Raw genomic sequence first — 22,545 nt, 5'->3', positions numbered from 1 at the left:
TGGTGCTGCGTCTGTAGAAAATACATCCCGGGGTAGGTACAAAAATAAAAATATTAAACTGCAAAATATTTTATATGAACTGCATCACCAGATGTAACAAGGGGTAGGCTGACCAACATACCATTATTGAAGGAGGGTCCTTTGCTAATTGCGTCTCGTACCTTGGAGAACCATGCTATCTCATGTACAAATTGTCTGATCTTAGTGCAAATGTAATTAAAGGGGTTGTCCAAGATTTAGAGCAAACTGAGGGGTGGTTGAGGAGTGTGTATGACACAAATCTTAGGACATGTCCATCCAAGAGAAAAAGTAAAGAGGGTTACATCTGTATTACATGGATTTGAATGGACATTCTGTAATATTACATATTTCCTGCAGGGGAGATCCAAAACTGCAACACTTCTTAATCAGCATAAGAATATTATAGAACTTGTACATCTTCCAGGGCGACAAGTATTATTTGGGCTGCAATTAAAGAATTACTTATGACAACAGCCTGTTCCATTATTTTTGTAAGTACAGATTAAATATTCATGAAAAAAGAATTTAGAAAGTGAATTATAGGTTTCCTTTCTATAGAATATTTCTTGCCTGGATACATTTTGTACCACAGAGAATATTTTTCTAAATGTATATAAATATAGATATTTAGAACAATTGTTTCAAAAAGGACAAGTAACTTTTTATGGCAAATTTAATTTCTCTACACTTATTATGTAGAATACAATCTAATAACACATACATAGACAATTATACCATGAAAGTAATGACACCTTCAAGATTCATTAAATTGTACCTGTATTCTGTCCGTTTTTTTTTGTTTTTTTTGGAAGGGCACCAAAGTATAGTATCCTACATTTTTGTGTCCTTCAAAAAAATTGACAAATGGATCTTTTTTTGCATCCTTTAAACATATGTAGAAATATGCGATTTGAATAGAGCCTTAAACGGGTTGTCCCATCTCACGGATCCTGTCTATACTGGTAGTTTATGTAAATAGAAGACTTTTCCTAAATATATTGCTTTAGAAATTCTGCTTTGTTTGCCTGCTGTGTGACCCATTGTTTACACTGCGTTGCTATAACCACGGACCTATAGGACAAGTGACGTCACTCACTCACTGCTCTTGCTGGCAGGATAATCAGTTCAGCTAATTGCAGTTTCTGGATAAAGCCAAGTCTATTATTTCTCTATGTAAACACACAGATAACACTGAGTCCATTCTGTACAAGCATCTGCATATTATCGGATCTGCATAAGTGTTGTGAGACTTCTCCGGCTGTTTAGCAAGAGGGAGAGGGAGGAGAAATACAGGAAGTGAGATGAAAACAGAGCAGGCAGACTGCTAAAAAACTGAGAAGGGAAAACCCCTTTAATCAGAAAATATTCATATAAACAGTGCCAGCACATATACAGTAGCATCCATAAGCAGTGATAACACTTATACCCTAGAACAGTGCCAGACAAAGCATATCCCATAAACAGTGCCACCTAGACAATACACTTATGATCCTCAGGCATTTGGGATCAGAAGGCTCAAACAGCACATTTCTTAAGTACGCAATCGTTCCGTTAGCAGTACATGTGAAGAAATGCCCCCATGAGCAGTGTCAGATAACTACACTCATCATCAGTGTCAGGTAGACTGTTAGTCAGTGTTAGGTATTGTACGATTCACTAAGGGATTTGTGAATAATATTTGCACATCTGCTAAGATAAAATATCTTCTCTTAGTAGATAATTTTCTGCTTTTGGAGCAGTGAGCTCCAACACAGGATAGAAAAGGGATTGAGACAGAACAATGGAGTGCTTGGGATAGGTGAGTATTTCTTTATTTATTTCTTTTTTACACCCACTCCAGCTGTCCCTGAATTTACCCTAAATCCCAGACAGCCTTTAAGTACACCAGAATCTCTTAGTAGCAAACTTAGTAACTTGGTAGCAAAACTGTCAACACGTCACAAAACCCATAACAACCACTGGGAGACCACAAAGAAGGACACTGCACTCATAATCAGTGCCAGCCAGACCGTTAGTCAGTGCTAGGTAATGTACTGTCCACTAAGGCAGGCATGTCCATAGTCCGACCCGTCGGCCAAATGCATGTTCAAATTTACACCCACTGTTGTCTTTAGGAGGCACTACCGGGCCTCCACTGCTTTTTTTAATAGGTAGTGGACAGCTGTTAACAGCCCCTATTAACTTACCTATCCCTGCTCCCATGACCTACTGTTCCCTCTTCAGCCTCCAGGGAGCCCCAATGTGCCGCACATTACGTCATCACAACCTGATGTGTGGCTCATTGAAGGCTGAAGAGGGAAGAGGAGGCTGCGAGCGGTAAGTGTATGCTGCTAGGTTCTCCCTGGTTTTGCTGATCTGGCTGTTAAAACTGGATCGACAGAACCGGGGAGAAATGGCACCGCAAACCTGGTTCTGCTGCTGCAGAGTACTAATAATTACCTGTACGCTCTCTGCTGACTAACACTTCTTTTTGCTCTGAGTGCACTGACATTTCAACAGTGTGCCCGGAGCAGGGAGACAGAGCGGGATCAGGGAGCAGACAGGTAAGCAATGCTATATAACTGCTATAGGGAGGGCCAGTGAATGTATAGCCCATACAGTGGCCCCTTCACCATTTTCCCCCATATAATGGTCACTTCAGTGGTCCTCCCCATACTGTATCCATGGGGACCAGTGATGGGGCCATTATATTGTGTGGGGGCAGTGATCGTGGCTTATTTTTTAGCGCTATGTAAAGAAATTAAAAGTATGCCGTTTGCAATAATAATTCTTAAAATAATTGATTTGCATTGAATGTTAAAGAGGACCTTTCATGTCCTAATAGGTATGCAGTATTGTATACCGCTAGAAAGCTGAAAGTGCTCTGACTTCAGCGCCCTGTCGGCTTTCCAGCATTATATAATACAGTATATAATCTGGCCCTCTTTGCAATAAGTTTGGACACCCCTGAACTAAGGGAATGAGGAATAATATTTGGACGTGTGTTGAGATAAAATATCCTGATGTACAGTAAGTAGATACAGTTGTGTTGTCTGCCCAGAACGGTTTGCTTTGTAATTGCTGAGGATTTCCTCCTGGTTGTTAAACCTTACTTGATGTGGATGGCTTCGCAATGTTCTGTCTCTTAGAATGGCTCCCTGCTGTGTTTCTGTGACTTACAAACCTTTGTTTTCACAGCTTCCAAGATGTCTGTATGATTGATATATTAATCAACCAGCCAGAAGTGTCTCGGTAAGGAGGCCGACACGCTGCTATCCTTAAGACACACTTGTAGAAATGACATAACAGCAGCCAGCGCTACATTATCTCAACACACCAACACAATGGACCATTAGTTCTCATGTTTACGCTACGGTTTGGCTCTCCGAGGTGTCACTACAGGAATCATACACAGATAATAACTGGAGCTTCAATATGAGCTTTTATATTCGCTCTTCCTGGAAACCACCATAATGGAGATTATTATACAATTCACTTTATGGCAGAAGCAGATGTATTGAATGACACCATCTCCAACAACTCCAACTCTTTGTAGCCTTCAAAAGACGCCACTGATTCTGGCACAGTTGTACAGTTTTTCTGTAGCCTCCATTGTTCCCAATGAAATATTTCTGTTAGTTTCTGCACAATCATGCTCTCTACTGTCAGATGGGCAGTCCTGGGCTGGCACAAAAAGACAGGGACTGCCCACCTGACAGCTGAGAATATAGTTGTGCTGAAACTAACAGCAATGATTGCTTGGGAACTAGTGGGGGCCAGAGACAAAAACAAGAATCAGAATCCAGAATCGGTGGAACAGCACCTATTGAAGGATGCCAGCAGTGGAGTTGGTAGAGGTGGCGAAAGGTCCTAACAAAATTAAGATGTTATTATTATTATTATTGTTTATTTATATGGCACCATTAATTCCATGGTGCTTTATATACAGTACACAAAGTATACAAACATACATAATACTAACAATGACCAACTGGAACAGCAGGATAGAGGGCTCTGCCCGCAAGGGCTTACAGTCTATGTTACCATTGTGAATCCAGAATTATATGTGTATTTTGTATATTTTGTGTACAGTGGCGCAACTTGACATGCCCCCCCCCGCGCGACACCGATGCCGAAGACCTCGACCAACCCCCTCCTCTGCATTTCTGTGCGCTCTATTATGTCCCTTAGTGGCCCCTGCACACAGTAGTATGTCCCTTAGTGGCCCCTGCACACAGTATTATGTCCCTTAGTGGCCCCTGCACACAGTATTATGCCCCACTGTGGACACCCATAAATAATTATTATACTCTGGAGTCTTTTCAGACCCCAGAGTATAATAATCAGAGACCTGGGGGAATAAAAACATAAAAAACTACTGTTCCTTACCTATCCTCCGGCTCCTATGCTGTCGGCATCTGCTGTCGGCCTTCTTCAATGACGTTGGACGTCACATGACCCAGGACGCAGGCTGGGGTCATGGGACGTCAGAGACGTCAGACAACTAGGCCTGAGCTGAGGCCTGCCCGGATCGTGGATAGGTAAGTAACAGTGTTTTTTATGTTTCTTACCTATTGCGGGCCTCCGATCATTATACTCGGGGGTCTGCAAAGACCCCCGAGTATAATGATAGTCTTTGTGGGGCCCGCGGTGTCACTTACCGATCTCGGCCCAACCAGGATGGTTAAGTAAATAGGGCCCGTTACTGGCTGGAGTAACTCCAGCGGTAACGGCCTATTAAAAAAAAACAAAAAAAACCGCAGCGGTAGCGGCTGTCACTGGGCCCCCTAATGTCCCGGGCTCTGTGGCAGCCACTTCCACTGCTACCATATTAGTTATGCCCCTGTTTATGTATATTTCTTTCCAAAGTCTGTTAAAATTTCTAAGAAAAGAGAAACCTAAATCCCATGTAAGTTTGATGTGATCGCCCTTTGGAGGAGGAGCACTAGAAGTGATGATCCAGCCCCCACAGAGCCCTGATCTCATTATCATCCAGTCTGTCTGGGATTAGATGAAGAGACAGAAGGATTGGAGCAAGCCTACATCTACAGAAGATCTGGGGTTAGTTCTCCAAGATGTCGGGAACAACCCCCCTGCCAAGTTCCTTCAAAAACTGTCTGCAAGTACCGAGAAGAACGATAGCAAAAGTCCTACCTGCTAACAGTGTGTCCCATTGGGCTGTGCGGCTAGAACTGTTATCGGTACAGTATTCTCCCTTAAAAGCTTAGATCAGCTGACAGCACCTCCATAATACTGTTATGTCAGTCCAGATAGCTGCAACGGGGCTAAGGAATACCAGTAGGAAATCTCGCCCTGCACTACTCCCACTAGCTAACCCGGTCCCTGCCTCACGGGTGTAGGTCGGCTGTTCTCAGGCTAAGCCTGACCCCGACAGCTCCTCTCTCACTGACACCGTAGGCCTAGAGGGAAGTGGGAGAAGGAGTGCCCTATAAGATCTCTAGGGACTGGAGACTAAAGGGGGTCACCCCTAACGAACAAGTGAAGCTGCTACTGACAGGGACTGACAAGGGTGTGCGCTGACTAACAACACAAGCAGCACACAGGAAACATGTAGGAAAGAATTCCCCAAACCAATATGGGAAGGAACCTTACACTAGGAAACAAACACAGGGAAACTGAGTAGAAATCAAAGGATAAGGCAATTCACTCACACAGTCAATTATACACAGAGGGAGGATTGGTGAACACAGAAGGGAAAACACAAACCAACTCGTTCACCCAAAACCTCCCAAAAACCAACCACGGAACTTCCTCTATCCAAGATAACCACCTACTCCTCCTGCTAAGGCCTAGCTCTGTAAAAGCGACACTCAGCACAGAACCATGGGAGGCATGGGTTTAAATACAGAGTAGAGACCACTCCTCCCAGGTGCAAATGGGAGGACAGACTAATCAACCAGGAAAGAAAGCAATGAACCTAAATACTCCTAACAAATACAGCATGACAAGGTTTTTGTTTTTTTTCTCAAGGGTACAATATAGAGTGATAGATTTCTATGGAATTCTTGTAACACAAATCCTGAATCCAGCCAGAGATGGACGGTCACATTATTATGGGTCCGTTTGTCACACTTATTTAGGAGAGTGAAGGGCACAGCACGGGCACAGATAGAAGCACAGCGCTCCAATCACTATAATAAGTCACAATGCTTCGCCTACAGTCAGTGCACAATATGATGTTTGTATTTGCCAAGAAATGTTGGCATAACCGCAGCATTTTCTCACTGCAAACAGCACATCAATAGCATAAAATATCAGCAGCATAAAAATCCCATTACTTTAAAGTGCGCATTTTGAAGAGCTTCCGAAAGACAATTTCCCATCTTTTTCTGGTTGCATTCGCACTCACAAGGCAATTTATCTTTTAAACAAGTGGTATATGGAAAATAAGATATAGGCAGATTAGGACTCGCACAATACATGAAGCTGCATATAATAAATGCCACTCGGGTCGGATCCCGCACCCAGTGTTCGCCTGCTGATGAGGTTAGCCCCTCCCGATGATACACACGCAGATGTTCCTGCTCCCAGCTGGGGCTTAACTTTCAAAGTAAATACAAGATTCTTTGACCTTTCTCCCGGTGAGAATCAAATGCTACGAGAAAATATTCCCATACAATTTATTTCACAAACACAGTTTGGGGATATATATTTACCAATGGGTATTGTCAAGCACAAGTGACACTTGCTTATTATAACGGTCAACGTGATCTTTTTAGGCATTTTCCAAGCAGGCGCTGTATGGAAAGCCACTTTTTGGCATTGATGAATTGTAAAGCATATGCAGCGCTAAGCTAAATGATATACCTGCTATGCTAACCTATATACTGTATATGTGCTGTAGAGACCGCTGGCATAGGTTAGACGTGGGGATGTACATATCAGGAGTAGGAAAATGTCATCTTCGAGCTGGCTAGAGTGTTTTTAGGCTAACAGGTTTACATGACAGTAAGCAATTCCAAGCCTTCATTCTAATTTAAGGACAGGGCCCCAAATGGCGTAAAAGTGGCATTTTACAGTCCCTGCAAAGTGGATGGGATTCTAGTGAATCCAGTCCACACCTTGCAGAAAAATACCATCTGCAATTTACAATATAGTCTCTTTTTTTGGAAATCGCAGTATGTCAATTATACCTATGGAAACGCTGTTGATATTCATTGATAAAAGGACGCGCATAGAAGTACAGATGTGGGGCCACACGGTGGCTCAGTGGTTAGCACTGTAGCCTTGCAGCGCTGGGTCCTGGTGTTCAAATCCCACCAAGGGCAAAAATCCGTCTGCAAGGAGTTTGTATGTTCTCCCCATGTTTGCATGGATTTCCATCCCATATTCCAAAAAGACATACTGATAGGTAAAAAAATGTGCATTGTGAGCTCTATGTGGGGCTCACAATCTACATTTAAAAAAGAAAAAAAAAAAAAAAAAAAAAAAAAAGAAGTACAGGTACATCCCGTCCTGCAAGGGTCACATCTCCAGTTTACATGGCTGCAGACAGGCTGAATTCACAATGGGGTAAAACACACCACGTCCCCAGGAGTCACAGGGTCAGGCCCTCACCAATCAGCTATTTATCCTCTATCCTATGGATAAAGGAAAAATATTCTTTATGGAATAACCCCGTTAAAGGAAAAATCCAGTTAAAACTGATATAATACATAATTTTTGAGTGGGACAGGACCTAAGGGGGTGCTTTAAAAGACACCAGTGCAAAACGTTTAACTTTAGTGTGTGACTATTCCCAGGAGTGTAACGTTTTTTTTTTGTTTTTTTTTAAATAAGACCTCATCTGCGGGGCCCAACACATAGACTATAATGGGATAGCGCTACAGTATCTACACCCATTGCTATAGTTTGTACAGCGAGTGAGCGGTCCACCCGCATTGTCTCAGCACTGGTGATCTACAAGGATCTCAGCGGTTCGGCCTGTACTCCGGTGGGGGGCCGGAGGTAGCTGGCACATAGTTTAGAAGTAGGGATGTACGTATCAGAAGTAAGAAAATGTCATCTTCTAGCTGGCTAGAGTGTTTTTAGGATAACAGGTTTACATGATTGTAAGCAATTTCAAGCCTTCATTCTAATTTAAGGCCGGGAGCCCATCACATCCGGCCCGCATGACTTTAGCGCTTTCTAAAGATGTATTTTTTCTTTTAAGATGAGAAAAAAAAACATAAAAAACTGTTGGTTGTCCAGAACCTATAAAATATAGCTTCTAAAAACAGCACCATATATGTCTTCAGGTTGTGTGTGTCGTTGCACCCCTATACACTTCAATGAAGCCGAGCTGCAATACCACATGCAGCCCATGGACAGGTGTGGCACTGTTTTTAAAAGGAAGCTATCATGTTGTCTAAAATTGAACATCCAATAGCATTAGGACATCTAAAGTATGTTAAAATGGTGTAACATAACATCATATATCTTGTGCTAGGTCATTTATTTATTTAGGGCGGGTTCACATCTGCGCCCAGTCTCCGGTTTACTGCTGGTTTCCATCTTCTGTCCCATGACACTGGACAGGGGACGGAAACCCGGCGGTTAGTTTTCAAATTGCGGCAAAACCGTTTTTTTTTTAGCCGGACACAAAGTCGGACATGCAGAAGACGCACACAGGCAGTCACCCTTACAAACCCATTCAAGTGAGTAGGTTTGAAAACTGACCCCCGGGGTTCCGTCCCCTGTCCAATTTTGCAGGGCAGAAGACGGAAACCGTCCAGATTAGCTAAACCAGAGACCGGGCGTAGATGTGAACCTGCCCTGAGCTGTCTTAAATAGTGCTACCATATTTTGCAGCACTTTACAGACATTGTCAGTCATGTCCCATATAGGGCTCACAATCTACATTCCCTAACAGTATGTCTTTTGGAGTGTGGGAGGAATCTCAGACAAACACAGGGAGAGCATACAAACTCCTTGAAGATGTTATCTTTGGCCGGATTCCAACCCAGGACTCCAGTGCTGCGAGGTTGCAGTGCTAACCACTGAGCCACCGGGGCACTTCTTATACAAGGACCATAATCTTGACATGATAACAACTGTATGTCTCATTAACTCATGTAATAACATTATATGACATGTCCATGTTGTTATTGTTAGAGTCCCTCTATTTAACATTACTCACTATGACGCCACCCCCTGTTTGAAAGGTACATTAATATTTCATGTGCAATGTATTATAGTATGTGTGACAAATGTTACCGCTTGGCTGTAAATTAGCTTTGAATGATGTTTCGTAGCTCTGGTTATTGCCGGGGTCTCTCTTTACAAGCTCTGCCTTAGGGATATCATTCATCAGATTCAATTAACAAGTCGGAGAGATTAGAACATCAAATATGTTGAGTTTATCAGAAGAGGAAAATAGTGAGTGACATTGACTGGGAAAGAAGAAGCCTAGGAAAATGTACGAGTACTTAAGATGGCAAGACACATTACATAGAAATGGACTGAACCCACCAATTTTGACAGGTTTGGTCAACCATATAATGTGTGTGGGGCCTCAAGACTACCAGATGTCAAGGAAGATAAGGATCCTTTTGTCCTTTGGTAGATAAGTTGCTTCAAGTATACAAGTGTAAGGGGAATAAGGTGTTCACACTTTACTGAACTCTACTTTGGTCAAGGACTCAGAATTCCCATAAAACCATGTCATCATGATATAATGCCAGAAGCCTTAACAGGCTACAGTTCACGATTCCCCTTCTACTGGGCGACCAATCATAGGTACCAATATAGAAAAAAGTTAGCATATCATTTTGTGATCATTTATCAACAAAATCATGGTGTTTTAGAAAATCTACTTAACTTGTGACTAGAGATGAGCGAACACTGTTCGGATCAGCCGATCCGAACAGCACGCTCCCATAGAAATGAATGGAAGCACCTGTGACGCTGGCCGGCCACCAGCAAAGTCAGCGTCACAGGTGCTTCCATTAATTTCTATGGGTGCATGCTGTTCGGATCGGCTGATCCGAACAGTGTTCGCTCATCTCTACTTGTGACACATCTGGACATGTCCTGCCAAGGAGACATCTGTAGTTTTCAGTACAACAGTCCTATGGCCACCAGTTGGCTTAAAGGGATAACTTGCAAATCGGTGGAGGTTTGTCCTCTGTGGTGACTGGGACGACGTACCAATAACATCAATTATTTCAGTGGGAGGGCTGGAGATAGCCAAAGTGTCCAAAGATAAAATGGCGTAAACTTGGGGACGATTCACTTACTATAGAGAATATTACTGTCCTATGCTAGGAACAATTGGGAAATGATTATATTCCATATTTAGACTGGTATACCTATCTAGATAGACAGATAGATAGATAGTATAATATGTATATCTATCTCTCTATATACATAGGTATACTATATACGGTATGATATATATTATATATGTACAATGACACTTTGACACTATACTATAGAACTATTGTGTAGGTATGAATGTATGAGATAATGCCCCCATTACTGGCCCCAAACACAATGCAAAAAATACCATTGGGGCCCCTACACAGTAGCCACATGCAGGAAAATGATCTTCCCTCAACTGAACCCTCCATTTCTGAAGTATCTCATTAAATTTTACTGATAGTATTAGATAGTAATAGTAATAGATACTTCTTGTATCTGTGACAATTTGGAACATGGAAGACTTGTGTATTATCGCACTCCTTTGTGCAGGTCCATACGACAGAAATCTAATGTGTATGAAGCCCTCCAAACTAATCCCGTAGCTCAGGGAAGTAGCTACAGGGGGTGCGGAGGTGGTAAATGTAACCTGAAGGGGCCCAATAACACTCCTACAATGTAAGAAGTATCAGTATTTTAGATAACACATGGTTAGTGGGGTCCCCATTACAGATTTGGCAAATTACACCTCTGTGTACAAGGGGTCAGGAGGAATAGCTGGCGGCGGTGGCTGCCATACGAAGCGTCCAGCTTACACCCTCGGAAGTGTTTGGCCGCCTTAGTCTAGTTTGACTATATTGTCTTGCTATAAAACTTAATGATCCAGAATCTTGTGACTTGTCATTGAGTGTATGTAAACCGATGGGCTTTGATGAGGCTCTAAGGACAAGAAAAGAGAAGGATAGCATTATCGATAATACATAAAAACCTGATTGTCTTCTCAATACTACCGCAGTGGAAAACGCTGTGATATTACAGCTGGCGGTGCTTTTGTCGTATAAGATTAACGTTATATGTGCTATACAATATACTAAATTGTGTAATGAGATGAAGCCATAAACCTATCGTATATGTGTGGTACAGTCCTATGAAAAAGTTTGGGCACCCCTATTAATCTTAATCATTTTTAGTTCTAAATATTTTGGTATTTGCAACAGCCATTTCAGTTTGATATATCTAATAACTGATGGACACAGTAATATTCCAGGATTGAAATGAGGTTTATTGTACTAACAGAAAATGTGCAATATGCATTAAACCAAAATTTGACCGGTGCAAAAGTATGGGCACCTCAACAGAAAAGTGACATTAATATTTAGTAGATCCTCCTTTTGCAAAGATAACAGCCTCTAGTCGCTTCCTGTAGCTTTTAATCAGTTCCTGGATCCTGGATAAAGGTATTTTGGACAAACAATTCAAGTTCAGTTAAGTTAGATGGTCGCCGAGCATGGACAGCCCGCTTCAAATCATCCCACAGATGTTCAATGATATTCAGGTCTGGGGACTGGGGTGGCCATTCCAGAACATTGTAATTGTTCCTCTGCATGAATGCCTGAGGATTTGGAGCGGTGTTTTGGATCATTGTCTTGCTGAAATATCCATCCCCGGCGTAACTTCAACTTTGTCACTGATTCTTGAACATTATTCTCAAGAATCTGCTGATACTGAGTGGAATCCATGCGACTCTCAACTTTAACAAGATTCCCGATGCCGGCATTGGCCACACAGCCCCAAAGCATGATGGAACCTCCACCAAATTTTACAGTGGGTAGCATGTGTTTTTCTTGGAATGCTGTTTCTTTTTGGACGCCATGCATAACGCCTTTTTTTTATAACCAAACAACTCAATTTTTGTTTCCAAAATGAAGCTGCCTTGTCCAAATGTGCTTTTTCATACCTCAGGCAACTCTATTTGTGGCGTACGTGCAGAAACGGCTTCTTTCTCATCACTCTCCCATACAGCTTCTCCTTGTGCAAAGTGCGCTGTATTGCTGACCGATGCACAGTGACACCATCTGCAGCAAGATGATGCTGCAGCTCTTTGGAGGTGGTCTGTGGATTGTCCTTGACTGTTCTCACCGTTCTTCTTCTCTGCCTTTCTGATATTTTTCTTGGCCTGCCACTTCTGGGCTTAACAAGAACTGTCCCTGTGGTCTTCCATTTCCTTACTATGTTCCTCACAGTGGAAACTGACAGGTTAAATCTCTGAGACAACGTTTTGCATCCTTCCCCTGAACAACTATGTTGAACAATCTTTGTTTTCAGATCATTTGAGAGCGGGCTGTCCATGTTCGGCGACCATCAAACTTAACTGAACTTGAATTGTTTTGTAGAAAGAAATGGTCCAAAATACCTTCATCCAGGATCCAGGAACTGATGAAAAGCTACAGGAAGCGACTAGAGGCTGTTATCTTTGCAAAAGGAGGATGTACTAAATATTAATGTCACTTTTCTGTTGAGGTGCCCATATTTTTGCACCGGTCAAATTTTGGTTTAATGCATATTGCGCATTTTCTGTTAGTACAATAAACCTCATTTTAATCCTGAAATATTACTGTGTCCATCAGTTATTAGATATATCAAACTGAAATGGCTGTTGCAAACACCAAAATATTTAGAACTAAAAATGATTAAGATTAATAGGGGTGCCCAAACTTTTTCATAGGACTGTATATACCCAAGTCTTGAGCAATATACATGTCAACCTTCTTACTTAACCTTTCAATACATTCTTTAGTCACATATTCATCCATTCCAGATGTATGTATATAAGCCCTACCATGACAATTAATACTTCAATTAAATTTTCACGCAAAACACTGATTCAGTGCCCTAAATAATAGCCCCCTACAGTGCCCAGATCATAGAAATGTAGTCTCAATCAATATAGTACTACCATATAGTGACAACATATATACCGCCATGCAAACACTAATATTCCCTAAAACTAATGTCTGTAGACATCACCGTTTTTATAAGATTTTGTCATTACTCCTGAAATGTTCCTTTTAGAAGGACCTGTGTTCCTTATTCCTTATAAAGCAACAATTGTGGAGCAATATTTCTTAGAACTCCCTCTTTGCTGTTCCTCCTAGAAATTATCAAATCAATTGACAACTACACACGTGGACAAAATTGTTGAGCCCCCTCATTTAATGAAAGAAAAATCCACAATAGTCACAGAAATAACTGGAATCTGGGAAACTGGAATTTGCCACATTACATGTTGACAAGCCACAAAGCTTCTGAGAAAATGTCCTACGGACAGATCAGACAAAAATCTAACTTTCTGGCAATGCACATCAGCTCTATGTTCACAGATGAAAAAATGAAGCATATCTTGAAAAAAACACTGTCCCTACTGTGAAACATGGAGGAGGCTCTATTATGTTCTGGGGTTGCTTTGCAACATCTGTCACAGGGTGTCTTGAATTTGTTCAGGGTACAATAAAATCTCAAGACTATCAAGGGATTCTAGAGAGAAATGTGCTGCCCAGTGTCAGAAAGCTTGGTCTTTGACCCAAAATACACAGCTAAAAACACCCAAGAATGGCTAAGAGAAAACTATCGGACTATTCTGAAGTGGCCTTCTATGAGCCCTGACCTAAATCCTATTGAGCATCTTTGGAAGGAGCTGAAACATGGCGTCTGGAAAAGGCCTCCTTCACACCCGAGACAACTGAAGCAGTTTGCTTATAAGGAGTGGCCCAGAATACCTGCTGAGAGGTGCAGAAGTCTCACTGACAGTTACAGAATCGTGTGATCACAGAGATTGCTTCAAAAGGTTGTGCAACAAAATATTACGTGAAGGGAACCTTCATTTCTGTCCAGGACTGTGTCATGAAGTTTATTTTTTTTTTTTAAATTCTGTTGAACCGAAAAGCAATGTCTGACTTTCATTTCTTCATTTTCATAGAATTTTTATTTATTATTACTTTTGTCAGACTCCAGTTATTTCTATGACCATTGTGGGTTTTTCTTTTATTAAACGAGGGGGACCAACGATTTCTCCATGTGTGTAGGTGTTTCCCTTCACCTTGTCAAAGGGGTGTGTCCTTACAAAGCCTAACATTGTCCGCACTGATTGGATAGTGTTTATGGAGACACACCTCCGACTGATAAAACCTATTGTCAATGTACTCATGCATTTCCAGGAGGGATAACAGAGGACTATAACAACAAAGACTTCTAATAAAAGTTTCATAATTGTTATTTCATAAGGCATACAATTATTTAGTAAAACAGACATGTCAGCAGAGGTGACAGATTCTCCAAGGTTTCCTGTAGATTATGTAGATTCCTGTAGATATGAACGTTCCCTAAACCGCCGCTCAATACAATATAAATGCAAAGAAATAAAATGCTTTATAACTCCAGGAATCCGGAACTCTATATATCGCGTGGGAACATTTCACTTTATATGAAGCTGTATAGGAAAAACATGTCTAGTACAATCGCTAGGAACAAGAACACAGCGGACGAGGGAAACAAACAGCAGATACGCAGGAAAGTTATGTGCAACGTGACAATGTGACAAGAGGCCTTTTCATGTTCCAAATCCTATAGGTTCCACTTGTAGCAGGGCAAAGTGCTAAGTGATACCTTGAAACAAACATGGCTCCATTCAGATGTGAGACGACTCAGGGGAACGCTTCCTTATCATTTTTCTTTTTCCTATTATAGAGACAGGAATACTTGAGCCAGGGAAGGATTAATCCTCCTGCTCCTGCGGGCGCTCGGAGGGGCTGGAAAGGTTATATTATCACATGTGATTGGAAGTGAGTGAATCATTCTCTAATGCAGAATGAATTCTCAGATGAGAGTTTGCATGTATTACTCTAGTTATCGACATTGCAAAACATGTCCAGAGGAGACAAGGAGAAGCAATCCACGGCAGCACAGTCAGAGAATAAAGAGCTTTACATTCAATATTCCAAATGACATCTACGCCTCTGATGTGCCAAAGCTGCGGGCAATTAAATAAGAAGTGAACTAAGGATAAAGAGGCAGAAAGATAAACCTGCGCCGGCTGACTGTGTGACAGCATATCACATATAGGTGGAAAATGTAGGAGCAAACACTACAGCACCCATCGCTTTATTTTTAATAGAAAATTTGCTTTTTTTCTACTTCTTGGAACATCATGATTTATTTTCTTATTATATTTACTTATCTAGTCATGCAGCAACCAAGTGACAGACTGTAGGGAGGATGGGAGTGGTAGTGGTTCATGGAGGCTGTAGTTGGATCCAACCATTACTGAAGGCCTGTGGTTGTTGCTTGTTGTAGTTTACCCCAGGGAACAGGGGCGTAACTAAAGTCTTGTGGTCCCTGGTGCAATCTTTTGTCCGGGGCCCCCTACCTCCTCCCTACAGTGAATTCTTGATAGTGATGGTTACGGGTGCTAAGGAGTTTAATCCATTTTAGTGTGGTTAGGGGAATCTGTGGGTATCCTTGGATTATGGGCCAAATGGAAGCTGCAATATCAATACTGATACCAGTGCTTATGGGACCCCTAAGGCTCATGGGCCACGGTGAGACTGCATCCTCTGAAACCCCTCAAGTTATGACCCTGTCAGGGCCCACCCTATAGTAAGTATCCCACTTGATGGTGGTTGGATTGCCTTTGATGGTAGTGGAGGATTGAGGAAGCAGAAAATCATTGAGAATCTTGAAAACAACTCACAGTTTTACTGAAGTTACTACCCAGTCAGATGAATTGTTGGAACGAAAATCTTCCATGGAGGCACAGCTTTGGACAAAACAGGGCTAAAGTGGAAGCTTTATGCAGGCTTTCCCTGGGTGCAGGTTACTAAAAGGTTGCTATTTCTGGCTTGTATCTTCTTATCGTTGCTATGAACCCATCTAAAACTTCTCCTCATGGACATTACTCCAAAAAGTTAGCAGAGCAATAGCTCATTTCCTTGATAGCAAAAGTGACGGGCTTGGGTCAGCCCAACCTACACACTATAGCTAAACTCTTCCTAGGTGGAAATATGCTAATCTATCTTTAAAGTCTCACTAGAACGATCTGAGGTCGAAGGGACGTGCCATCTACCTTCTTCAGTCTTGATGGTATGGTCCATCTTAAAGTTACATCAGATTCAAAGAAGCATAAAATACACGACAAAGTGCAAAAATACAGATAGACAAAGCATTAAAAGAACTAGGATAAGAAGGTCTATTACCAGGTCTGTGGACCCTAAGGGGTGTCTACCACATAAAATATAGCACTATTCCAATTAGTACAGGATAGATAGGGTCCCCTTACAGATTTTGAATTGGGTCCCCTGAGCTTCACATTCTACCTCTATCCATTATATACAGAATATCTCAAGAAATAGTGTCATCTTGTGAAGCCAACCCTTTATATAGCCATTGAAAACACATGGACATTGCAGAAAAGGCCTTCTGCTCATATCCCACTGCTATTAGGGTTAATGCACACGATAGACAAAAACAATGGATATGTCCTGCCATACAACCCTACATACAGAGATATACTCTCTTAGACTCAGTTCTATTTGGGGAGAATATCCCCATATCTTTAGAATTTCTGTTCTATCAGACGCATATGAAACTCTATATCCAGTTGCCATTGAACATTTTCTTTTTACATTCTTTATCACAACTAATAGGGTTATCACAATAGAACAGGCAAAGATGACAAAATGACAAGTAAAGAGGGTTCCCCAGACTACAACCGGGAAAAAAAGTCACTGAAAACAGACTGAGTCTCTTGCCAAATATGTAATAAAGGCTCGATGACTTCATTATATAAAAGTATGGAACTAGAACGGAGACTTTTAATACATATCAAAAGTTATAAATGTGTGATAGGTGGGGGAGGGGTACTTCTTCTAGGTCTCCCACAAATAAGAAGAAGCCCCATGATCATATCTCAGTTTAGTTTTTGTCTCTATGAAGTCTTGCAAGACCACAGTTAGGAGACCACTTATTAGAAAGGGTCCCATAGGTGGGTCCACAACTTACTAAATATTTGCTGCACATCTTGAGACTGAACAATATGTCTGAAGAATAATGGGATCTTTTCTTAAGATATTGATATTGGAATCCACTGAATTATCATATTTAGAAGGTTACCTTGTTACAATATTCAACAAACGTTGGCGCCAGTCAATGACCTACATCCAGATACTGAAAAGTTGTAACGTTATTGAACCTCCACTAAAACCAAAGACATGTACATATACTTGGGCAGAGGGATATCTGTGGAGGGTGTAGAGGTAGCAGTTGCTTTCTGAAGAGGTCTAGGGGATATATAGGAAGACTCTATAATACATTGGTGGAGGACCAAGGAGCTTCTAGTGAGTTTGCCACCATGAAACTCAGATCTTAGTGTTACTTACTACTTTGCATATAAAGAACCAATTCACTTATTGCCCTATGTACTACATCTATAGATCTACATGTTTTAATTTGGTCCACTATCAATGTACTATGTCGTGCCAAATAGGCCATGGTCATAAAGTTGGCCTGTACACGCCAGAACACCAATTATGTCACAGAATACTGAGGACTTACTGTTAGCTGTCCTGTTGTGTTCGCTCTGGACGCTCTCATTAGACTGATTGCTCGACAGCGATGACACGCTGGAACTCCGGACAAATCCAAAAGCCGCGAGCTTAGCTGCTGGCAACCGGGAGTAGCCAGGAGGACGAAGGCCAGATTGGCAAGGCTTCGGAAGATTTGACTTTGCACCATTTTGTATGGAACCTTTTTTAAGATCTTCTGTGAAAAACATAAAATGTGACAAGTGAAATGTAGCGAGTTAATTTCAGAAGTCTGATACTAAAAATGAGGTCAAAAATATCATCCAACTGATAGGGAAATCAATACGTTCATATATATTCCCTATATGTGTATACATTCTGTCAATAACTTAAGCTTGTAACATGCCTCTCCAGGTCAGCTTGACACATATTCCATATTAATCAGAATATTTGCAGACATAATGCCGCACCCCATAATAAACAGAGTAATAAAGTGGCTGGAATAAAGTGATAAGATGGTTATTAAAATAGACTTTGTTATGCCACGCGGTAAGGTGACTAAAACATACACTACGTAATGCGCACTGAGTTACCCTCATCATCAGATGTCAGAACAGTTAGAATATTCATGATTAGGGGTGGGATATTCTTGTAATACTCATGTATAGAAATTGCTGAATCCTAACGGGTAATGATTACTCAATGACACACCCATATACGCCTACCAAGTTAATGATTACTCTATAATACACCCTGTATGTACACCCACTTCTTTGGGTATAAGAAGAGATGATTTGTTCAATAAAGTATGCTTTTGCTCAGATTCAACTTGTTTCTGTGTCATTGCATCACTGACGCTCCGGAGTGCGACGTAATTTGGAATCCACCCAATATACCTATTAGTCTGACTTGAGGAACACCTTGACAGTAAATGGCGCACAACGGGGGGTTGGCAAAGGCAAAAGACCTCAATATCTTGAGACCCGGCAATAACAGAGTTAAGGATCAAAGGACACACAGACAATCACCGGTGAGGTAAGAACCATTGCTTCTTACTTACAATATCTCTGTGTTTCTGGGGGTCTTCTAACTCTGGGACCGGATCTGAAGGTATGCTATAGTCTGTCTTTTGTACTCCCAGCCCATATTATTTGGCAAAGAACCGTAGAATATCATTCTTGATACTTAATGGTATATTGGATTGGATAGCTCTATGTATTACTGTTTTGTTATGTCTAATGTGTGACGGCTGTGTGAATGTATGAGTCTACCTAATACCTGGAGGGTATGGAATGGTCTGTTGGGGTCTGCCGAAAAGACTAACTCTTCCTGCGATCAGACTGGCGTGTCCGGTGGATCAGGGAGGAGCGCCCCTGACGGTTGGTCTCACATGCCAGATACCTCCTCTTAGGGACAATTAGAGATATGGTGTACAAAGTACATGAAATGACTGATAGATCCTCTGTAATTCTGTCCGGAAACCAAAGGGGGACGCCCCTAGCCAGAGCATAAGTCTTGTCATATGTTTGTCTTATGTTTGTCATTGTTTGTCTTGTAGTATGCACAACGCTATCTCACATGATTTCAGGAGAATTTGAAAGGTTTTAGGTCATTCTTGTTTGTTTAGCATTAGTTTGCTTCACCCACTGGTTGATATATAGAATCTATTGTTATGGAAAAAGTAGCCTGATATCTGTACCGTATCTAGCTCCCCTGGCGGTGATCAGCGACTGGAAGGTGACTGAAATTTAGGAAGTCACGATTTGGCCAAAGGGGTCGCTGAACTGTTCTCGGGCCCAGCAAGCACTTTGTGAGCTACTGGGTGGGAGAAAATGCCTGGAGTGGGAGTTAGATCAGGAGGGTACAGTATCTGTGGCATCTTATAGAGTACGGTAGTGGTATACAGTACTGAGAGACATAGAGGTTTATATGTCAACCAGAGATGGGCATAGAGGAAAGTGCAAACATGGGAAATGTACCTAGCCGGCAGGAACCTGAAGGGGTTAAGGCTTGTGATGCTTGTGAGATAGTGTTATGTGTACATGCAAAGTTGTTATGAAAGAAAGATTCAAGTAAGTTATTAAGTTATTGCAAGTTCTAGAAATGTGAAGTGATCCAGTAGTGAGCTGGTGATCAGCCTTAGTGCTGATTAATGGGTTAATGACAATAAGTTGGTCAGAAAAGGAAGTTTGGTTTGAGGTAATGAAAGATATGAAACAAGAAAGTAGTTGGATTGTGAAAAAGACTTTGGAAGGTATAATATATGAGAAAAATAGTAAATGTAAAGTTCCTCCACCATCTCAACCCCATCTCATGTCTCCTGTTGCAACAGGATCAGGAGGATGGACTTGTGTGTATGGACAGCAAAACCATGACTGGTGTAAATAATGTTTTTGCCAAAAGGGGGGGGGGGGAGGGAGGAACCAAGATCACACAAAGGAAAAGGACTATATCATGATGTTTGCATCTAGACTAGGGCATATGAACCTGAACCTAGTACCTCTGCGATAGAGCAAGAGGAAAGTTTTGTTACATTGGAAGAGGATAATGACCCTTCCTATCTTCAGACTATAGGGGGATAACATCATTCACCCTTTAGATTTCAATAAGCACCAATGACTATTATCTCATTATAAACCATGGGGTCTAAAAGATAAAAGGGTGCTACTCAAGAATGTCCCAGACTCATTTGATTTGTAAAGGGGCTTCTATAGACAGATTATGGGGTCTGAACAACATTTACATGGACAGATCTAGAGTCCATCTTAAAGGGAAAAAAATGATGAATCTATAATGCAATCAGTTATGGACACAATAGAGAAAATGGGAGAATCTACAATTCCTGGAATACAACCCAGCCAGGAAATCATGTAGGTGTCTTGAGTATTATAACTGTGAGGAGATAGTGAACATACCAAGCGTCACTGTAGGTCCCCACATAAAGGGAAAGTTCGGGGGAACTAGAACTCACAATAGGATCCTGTATCAATGTACCACAAATTGTAACTGCTCATATATGTATGACCAGATTGATAGACTATAGTCAGTGATATGTCACCTGTTAATTTATTAAGAGTAGATATACTGCTACAGTACAGGGTATACAGATGCATAGTGTATACAGCCCCACCTGACTCACTGTGGTCAAAGTCCCTGATAATGATATTGGGCATCTGCCAGTTTCTCCGGTGGTAAAGCTAGGAGCAAAGTCCCTTATAGTGGAGTAACCTCCAGCAATAGGGAAATATATCACAGAATTAATTCCTTCTGGTGCAATAAAGCCTACAAACATCTTGTAACCTTAAAGAGATACAGTACTTGCTTTTGAATCCAGCTGCTCTAGTTCCTATTGGTGCAGTGGATTCAAAAAGGGGGAAATGGGACAAGGAAATTCATTTGTTGATTTTATAGCCTGTGGCTCAGGGAAAGTTAGGTTTTTCACATGTTTTTAATGTACCTCTCATTAATTCAGATGTTGAGTTTTTTTTTGTAGATGGCTCAAGAAACATTGGTGATGATGGACGGTTCTACACTGGGTATACAGAGATCACACAACATGAGGTAGTAAAAGCAGAACCACTCCCTCCTCATGTGTTTGCACAGGAGATGGAGCTGATGGCGCTCATTGAATTGCTTAGAGGGTCAGAAGGTAAACAGTACAACATATACACTGACTTCAGGTATGATTTTAGAGTTGCCCATGACTATGGTCCCATATGGAGGGCAAGAGATTTCATTACAACAGCAGGTACCCCTATTAAACATGGGAAGTCTTATTAAACAGTTGATGGAAACCCTGATGCTTCTAAAAGAAGTAGCTGTAAGAAAAGGTAAAGACACACACAAAGCCACCAATGAGGCAGAGACAAGGTGCAAACAAAAGCAGCAAGGAAACCAAGGTGAAAGGACACCCCAGGAACACCTCTGCTGATCATGGTGAGTAGAGATGAGCGAACAGTGTTCTATCGAACTCATGTTCGATCGGATATTAGGCTGTTCGGCATGTTCGAATCGAATCGAACACCGCGTGGTAAAGTGCGCCATTACTCGATTCCCCTCCCACCTTCCCTGGCGCCTTTTTTGCTCCAATAACAGCGCAGGGTAGGTGGGACAGGAACTACGACACCGGTGACGTTGAAAAAAGTAGGCAAAACCCATTGGCTGCCGAAAACATGTGACCTCTAATTTAAAAGAACAGCGCCGCCCAGGTTCGCGTCATTCTGAGCTTGCAATTCACCGAGGACGGAGGTTTCCGTCCAGCTAGCTAGGGCTTAGATTCTGGGTAGGCAGGGACAGGCTAGGATAGGAAGGAGAAGACAACCAACAGCTCTTGTAAGAGCTAAATTCCAGGGAGAAGCTTGTCAGTGTAACGTGGCACTGACGGGCTCAATCGCCGCAACCCAGCTTTCCCAGGATCCTGAATGGAATACACTGTCAGTGTATTCCCGTATACCCGATATATACCCCGATACCCGTTCCAACGGTGTGCCCCCCCACCTTCACCCCAGAAATACCCTGCAAGTCCCCTAGCAATAGAATTGGGGCTATATACACCCACAATTTTTACTACTGGTATACAGTGCCATTGTCTGACTGGGAATTCAAAGAATATATTGGGAATACAAATACCCTCATTTCTTGCTACTGCCATATAGTGCCAGTTTCTGACTGGTAATTCAAAGAATATATTGGGGTTACGTGCACCCACAATTTTTACTACTGGTATACAGTGCCATTGTCTGACTGGGAATTCAAAGAATATATTGGGGTTATAAATACCCTCATTTCTTGCTACTGCCATATAGTGCCAGTGTCTGACTGGGAATTCAAA

At 41.7% G+C, this 22,545-nt stretch overlaps 1 protein-coding gene across 2 annotated transcripts in view; it reads right to left on the bottom strand.

Annotated features, from left to right (window-relative positions):
• The window catches only part of MTUS2 (microtubule associated scaffold protein 2), a 481,013-nt gene that overhangs the window by 202,293 nt on the left and 256,175 nt on the right, over positions 1-22,545 (bottom strand). Inside the window, exon 4 of one of the 2 annotated variants that reach the window (XM_075265977.1) lies at positions 17,746-17,952. In XM_075265977.1, coding sequence (XP_075122078.1) covers positions 17,746-17,952 — 207 coding nt within the window. The remainder of the gene's footprint in view (positions 1-17,745; positions 17,953-22,545) is intronic. The other variant, XM_075265978.1, reaches the window with a different exon arrangement.

Source organism: Leptodactylus fuscus, chromosome 2 (assembly GCF_031893055.1).
Source record: "Leptodactylus fuscus isolate aLepFus1 chromosome 2, aLepFus1.hap2, whole genome shotgun sequence".
NCBI lineage: Eukaryota > Metazoa > Chordata > Amphibia > Anura > Leptodactylidae > Leptodactylus > Leptodactylus fuscus.
The sequence above is the reverse complement of the archived record's forward strand: the minus strand, read 5'-3'. Positions and strand labels throughout refer to the sequence as shown.